This window comes from Penaeus vannamei, chromosome 31 (genome assembly GCF_042767895.1).
Source record: "Penaeus vannamei isolate JL-2024 chromosome 31, ASM4276789v1, whole genome shotgun sequence".
Lineage (NCBI taxonomy): Eukaryota > Metazoa > Arthropoda > Malacostraca > Decapoda > Penaeidae > Penaeus > Penaeus vannamei.
The window spans coordinates 11,631,366-11,638,874 of record NC_091579.1 but is presented as its reverse complement, the minus strand read 5'-3'; the positions used below and the strand labels follow the sequence as shown (position 1 = coordinate 11,638,874).

The 7,509-nt window shown below is 33.8% G+C and overlaps 1 protein-coding gene across 2 annotated transcripts in view; it reads left to right on the top strand.

Moving 5' to 3' along the window:
• The first annotated feature begins 417 nt into the window (after positions 1 to 417).
• The window catches only part of LOC113820212 (pneumococcal serine-rich repeat protein), an 86,064-nt gene continuing 78,972 nt past the window's right edge, over positions 418 to 7,509 (top strand). The window contains exon 1 of one of the 2 annotated variants that reach the window (XM_070143858.1): positions 418 to 535. In XM_070143858.1, coding sequence (XP_069999959.1) covers positions 512 to 535 — 24 coding nt within the window. In that variant the 5' untranslated portion in view covers positions 418 to 511. The remainder of the gene's footprint in view (positions 536 to 7,509) is intronic. The other variant, XM_070143857.1, reaches the window with a different exon arrangement.

The following is a 7,509-nucleotide window of genomic DNA, read 5'->3' as shown; positions in this document are numbered from 1 at the left end:
TTTCATAGCGATGATAACTTGTAATAGTAATAGTCTATAATAAGATCCAATGAAGATTATAAATTCCTATACAATGTGAGGATATCGAAGCCCAGGTGACAGTACGCTGTGTGAAGGGCTAAATTTATACGTACTATATAGTGCTGAGGACCGTGTGTATGTGTTTGTTTGTACTTTGGTGTGTATTTATAGTGTGTAAATATAATCAGCGTGTGTAGAGTATATATATATTCTTTCATATTTGTGCGAGGGAGAATGTGTGTATGTGTGTGTGTCTATGTAAGTGCCTGTGTGTGTGTGTGTGTACATCTCCTAGTGTGCGTGTGTGTGTATGTGGGTGTGTTTATGTGAGTCTGCATGTGTGTACGGGTGAGTCATGGCTTGGGCAGGTGGCGCCAGAGAGCCCCCGTGGTGCCACGACAGGGCCAGAATCTTGGCATAGTGTCAGGCCCGGTCCCAGTGTCGTATGTAGTGTGTGCGAGGCGGGTGTGCCCATCTCACCTCCGTGGCTATGCGGCTTTACACCCCGGCCAAGGTGGGTATCCTCTCCACGCCCCAGTGTACTGTGTCCCCGTGTTCGCCTTGCCGCCCGTCCTCCGTCGAGGGGCACCGTGGCACCGGCCGGCACCGAGGTTGGGGGGAGGTGCCAGTTGCCAAGGCTGACCGAGATCCATGTCCTGTGTCATACGCTCATGTCCGCCGCTCAGCCCGGTGGCCGCGGCGCTGGCTCCCCCTCCCCCCCCTCCCTCACTCCCCTCTCTGTTCTCCTCCTCTCCCCTCTAATTCCCCGGTCACTCCCTTTCTTCTCCACGTTCATCAAGGTGTCTCTCTCCTCCTCCCGCCGCCGCCGCCGCTACCGCGACCTCTCTTCCCTCTTCCTTCCCCTCTCTTCCCTCTCCTTTCCCCAATTCCCATTCCTTCCGATCTCCCTCCTTCCCTTACGCGCCGTCGGCCGCAGCGCCACGCCAATCCTCGGGCTCCAAAACGTTCTATAAATGTAGTGTTATCGGCCTCCGTATACGTGAGTGTTCGTGCGCTGAAGGATTCCGAACCTAAAGCAGACTGACGGCGCTACAAGGGGATCACGCGACGAAGACTCCTGAAGGGATTCGATTCTGTTGGGAACGCTCATTACATTACGATTCTCTCTTCTATGCTTTGTATCTGTGTCATGCTCTGTCCTCCAAACATGTTCCGTGTCTGATTCGCTTGCCATGTACACTTTCTACGTGCTCGTGTCTCTGTATGTACGTTGGTATGTATGTCTTATATGTAAACACGTGTACGTTTACATGTATACGTTATCTGCCTCTCTCTCTCTCTGTGTCTCTGTCTCTCTCTCTCTCTCTCCCTCTCTCTTTCTCTCTCCCTTTCTCTTCGTCTGTCTTCAGTCAAGCAAATATATCTACATTCTGTGTATACATATGCATATACTTACACACACCACGCACGCATATAAGATAAGTATACCTTCAGATACATACAATTTATTTTGCATTCGTATCCCTCTGAATGAATGTTTGAGAAAAAGTGTCCGCTTCATGACGTATTTTCTTTGGGCAAAACTGAAGGACAATTCTATCTATTTATCTTATTTCAGCTTGAATGCCGCTCTGTTTTAGCCTTGAGACTGTCAGAGCGGTAGGTCTGCTCGCCTTGAAAGAAAATGAAAATAAAGATAAAAGGTTTTGAAATCTGCCATTTACATTTTGGACGAAGAACTTTTTATTTTCTTTGTTGTTGTTGTCATACCGATTCGCATCATTATCTTTATTACTATCGTCATTATGATACTTGCTATTACTATGTTTGTTATCATTATTATCATCAGCATCCTCGTTATTTTCATTATTTCATCATTGTTATTATTATTGTTAGTATTATTACTATCATTATTATCATCATTATAATTGTTATCTTTCATTATTATCATTATCATCATTATCATCGTCAACATCAGTATCATCATTATCATCATCACTACTATCATTATTGGTTTACTATTGCTATTATCATTATCATTATTACTATCAATATTATTCCTGCTATCATTATCATTATCATCACCATCATTATTCCATAAGCATATTTACATCAAACAGTTTTTTTAACCCGATCTCTTCAGAATTTCCAATTCGTCTCGCTCTCGCATATCTAAATTAATTGATAACTAACAAATGAAGTAATCATCAACCTTAATAACTAAATCGAAGGTGTCAGTTAAGATCCAGCTTATGTTTCATATTAATCGATCGATGTTCATATCTCTTTGATAATTGTTATTAAAGTTCCTAAAACCCAAGTACAAGTTTATTGTTTTATTTTAATCTTAATTATTATTATCATTATCATTTGTTTATTATTATTATTGTTATCAATATTATTATTATTATTATTATTATTATTATTATTATTGTTATTATTATTATTGTTATCATCATTATTATTATTATTATTATTATTATTATTATTATTATTATTATTATCATTATTATTATTATTATTGTTATTATTATTATTGTTATCATCATTATTATTATTATCATTATTATTATTATTGTTACTATCATTATTATTATCATTATTACTATTATTATCATTATATTTGTTCCGTGGAGGAAAAGACAAATGAGTAAATAAATAAAGGTGATAATAGGCATATAAACCTTCGCAGCGTTGATTGCAAGCTTTCATGATTCCATACGTATAAACCCGCGCAAACACACATACACTTAAAATCCTGTGTATTTATCAAAAGAAAAAGAAGAAAAAACTATATTTCCCTTTTTTTATTGGTATTTATTTCTTCCACATCCTTTACCTTTCTTATTCTTCTTTTGAATTATTTTCTTTTTATTTAGAAACAAACAATTAGCGGCCGGGTTGGCAATATTCAGAGGAGTCCGATTCCAAGGTGGGTTTTTCACACCGGTATCGTCTCCCAGTGGGCTGTTTATATTAATGTTATATTATGATTATATTATATCATTACATTATATTATGTTATGTTATGATACTGTTGCGTTATATCATACCATATTATAATACTATTATGTTATTTTATATCATATTATGATACTATTACGTTATATCATATAATGTTGTAATACTATTATATCATATTATATTATAATATAACGGTGGGTTGTTTATATTACTATTATATTATGATTATATTATACTATTATACTATATTATGTTATATTATATTATCATTAGATTACATTATATGATATTATAATACTTTCATATTATAACGATGGGTTGTTTATATCACTCATATATCAAGTGGATTTTAATACTTGTGGGGAATTTTACTGCAAGGAAAGCGATTTTAATTATTATTATTATTATCATTTGTTTATTATTATTATTATTATTTATTACTCATATATCAAGTGGATTTTAATACTTGTGGGGAATTTTACTGCAAGGAAAGCGATTTTAATTATTATTATTATTATCATTTGTTTATTATTATTATTACTATTATTTATTACTCATATATCAAGTGGATTTCAACACTTTTGGGAAATTTACTGTAGGGAAAGCGATTTTAATTATTATTATTATTATCATTTGTTTATTATTATTATTGTTATTATTATTTATTACTCATATATCAAGTGGATTTTAAAACGTGTGAGGAAATTTACTGTAGGGAAAGCGATTTTAATTATCATTATTATTATCATTTGTTTATTATTATTATTATTATTTATTACTCATATATCAAGTGGATTTTAACACTTTTGGGAAATTTACTGTAGGGAAAGCGATTTTAATTATTATTATTATTATCATTTGTTTATTATTATTATTGTTATTATTATTTATTACTCATATATCAAGTGGATTTTAAAACGTGTGAGGAAATTTACTGTAGGGAAAGCGATTTTAATTATTATTATTATTATCATTTGTTTATTATTATTATCATTATTATTATTATTATTATTTATTACTCATATATCGAGTGGACTTTAACACTTTTGGGAAATTACTGTCGGGAAAGCGATGTTTCGGGATACATACGAAGTGAATATGATACATGTATTTCTTTCTTTCTTTGCATTGATTGGTCCTTAAATTTCGTTGTGTTGTGTTGTATCGTGTGTCGAATGTGTGTATTTTGTATGTGTAGATGAGTAGTTATGTGTATCTCATTTTTATCTGATTTTTCATTGCGATTTCTCTTTTTTTCATTTGGTTTGACTGGGTTATAAGCCGTAAGTTGTCGGAAAATCGAAAGTTCAAAAAAAGATCCAAAAATTTGCGATTCATATTTGTTCTTATTTTCATATATATATATATATATATATATATATATATATATATATATATATATATATATATATATATATATATATTTGGATTTTGAATTAAAAAATGGCAGTCGAAGTCATATGGTAGTGTCTTGTTATGTTTTGAGTCGATTTATTTGAAGAAATAATAATGAATAGAGACATAAACAGATGATCGATTTATCTAATAATCAAGGAAATAGACTGATGAATGAATAGAAAACAGATATTATACGACGATATTGGAATAATCAGTTTAGAATTTGAAAATAGTAATTCCCAGACTAAGAAAAAGAAAAGATATCCAATAGTAAAATATTATTGCGTTATATGATCCTCAATATATATGCATGTATGTATGTATATATGTATGTATGTATGTATATATGTGTTATATCTATTTATACGTTATGTTTATCGCAATGAGAAGATTAATTCGCTAAGACGGTACCAGTGATTCGAAACAGATAGAATATGATATAACAAAATACACCAGAAAATGAATTAAACGAAAAATAGAATAAATTAGATGAAAAAAAAACGTGAAGATACGGAATCACACCAGTAAAAGAAAAGAAAAAAAAGATAATCTCAAATCACATCGGAAAACATAATTAAAAACCTTAGATAAAGAAGGAATCACCTTTATGGACGATAGAAAATGAAACAGATTCCGACGCGAGATTCTAGACATAAACTTTACGCCCAAAAAGTGAAAACATCAATTAGCTCAGCGTAGGCGTGGGCGTGAGAAGGTTCAGCCACTGAAATATTTGTTAGGAACGTTCACTTATCTCAAGAAGAAGAAGAAGAAGAAGAAGAAGAAGAAGAAATCTCCAAATGTCTCAAGATAAAATTCTCAATTAAAAAAAAGAACTTTATAGTAAACACGACAAAGAAGAGGATGAAGGTTAAAAAAAAAAAAAAAAAAAAAAAAAAAAAAAAAAAAACTGAACACACACACATATATAAAACGGTGTACCCAAGAAGGTTTAAAACAGCTGCAAGGTTTAAGCCTAAACAGCAGGGTCGAGACACACCTGTTGAATGGCGAACAAACCTCTGCTGTCCCAATACACTCACGAACTTCTTGGGAGAGGTGAAGAGAGGAAAAAAAACTTTCTTGTCCTGACTAATGACTCCTCTCCTTCTGCCCTGTCGTCATCTTTGTCTTCGTTCCCCTCTGGTCTCTTTCCTTTTTTTTATTTTATTTTTTTTTTTGGCGGGGGGTCTTGTTTGTCTATTCATTAATTTTTTTTAGTATATTCAGGATTATTTCTCTTCTCGGTGGGTTTTTGTCCCCCCCCCCTTTCTGTGGTCTCGGGTTCACTTATCTCTCTGTTTGTCAATATATTCTATCTATTATACGTGTTTCTATCACGAATATGCATCGTGTATGAGGCATATCTACATAAATCTCAACTTGATATTCTCTTTCTCTATATTTTTTCGTCTTTTCTCCCTCACGTATTTCTAATTTCGATAACGGCTTAAAAATGTAACTAATACAGTTATACTTTGGGTACTAAATCCATGCACACAGCACGCGAAAATGTATTTACTGTCCCTTAATTCGTACGTACAACATAAATACGCAGAGAGGAAGTTATGTAGTTTTTTTTGAACGTCTATGGGACCATTAGTGTCATCTCCCCTCAACGTGAGAACGCAAAGATGCAGCGTTGTGGCGAAGAACGTGAAAATTGCGGCTAAAGAGGTTTTCTTCTTCTTCTCTTCCGTTTTCCTTTCATATCCATCTCCTTTCTATTTCAGTTTCCTTTTATTCATTTCGTTTTCTCTTATCTTTCTTATTACATCTCGTTCTTTCCTTCCCTCCTCTTCTATTTTTTCTCCCCTTTCCCTCCCTTCCCTTCCTTTTCTCTGCCGCTTCCATCTCTCTTTCCTTTCCCATCTTTTCCTCTCCTTACAGTACCTCCTGCCTGCCCTATCTTCTTTCCCCTTTCCCTCCCCTCTTTTCTATCCTTCCTTCCTTTTCTTTCTTTCTTTCCCATCCCTTCCTTCCTTCCGTCCTTCCCTTCCCTTTCTCCCTCCCTTCCCTTCCCTCTTTCCTTTATTCCCTCCTTCCTTCCCTCCTATCCTTTCGGCTCCGCGAAACTCTCCCGATTCCTCCATCTGTCTCGAAAAACCCCTTTCATGTGTCGGGAGATTTATTTCCCCGTCGGGCCGACAGAACAGAATCCGACGGAGTTACGATCCGCGGGATAGTTACGAGGATGCTTCTCTCCTCATCTATTTACTCGTGACTTATTATGCTTGTAGCTGATGAAGGCGAGACAGAGACGGGCCAGCAAGGAAACTCGACGACGGACTTTTAAATAAACTCGTAAAGTAGACGTGTTGTTGACATGTTTCGCGAGAGAAGGGGCTCCGGGAGGCCTTTTGAGAGGCAGAGACCGTGGCCTGATAACACGTTTAGGGTTACATACATATGCATGTACACGTGCGCGTACACATAAGTATAAAAAGAGATATAAACATAGACATACGCACACATATATACACACAAGGGAGTGTCAGTAAACCCTAAATCATTGGTATTATTATTATTATTTTTATGACTAATATCATTATTATTACTATTATCATTGTCATTTATATCATCAATATCATTATCATTAACATCCTCGTTATTATTATCATAATAATTATTATTATCACTGTTATCATCACAATCATTATTAGTAGAACTATATGATAATTACTATTAGTGGTGCTATTATCATTATTATTATTATTATCATTATCACAATAAACATTATCATTATTATTATCACTATCTTTATCATTATCATTATCCTTTTTATTATCATAATCATTATTGTTCTTATCATTATTATCATTATAATCATCATTATCATTGTCATCATCATCTTTATTATTATTATTTTTATCATCATGAACAGCATTATCATTATTATCATCATCGTTATTACAGACACACTTATCTATATATTTGCTATGTCACCTTTGCTATATATATTTGCTGTATTGCTGTTCTTCTTAACACCAAGAAAACATGTAGAATCAGCAAGATTTCCTGTGTTCAAAGTAATTTTTTTTACACGTAAAGACTAAGATAATTTGAAGGAGATAAGGACGATAAAGAAGAACAGTTAAAAGAAGACAAAGAAGACGAAAAGGAAAAAAGAAAGAAAAAAGAGGGAAAACATAGAAAAAGACAGAA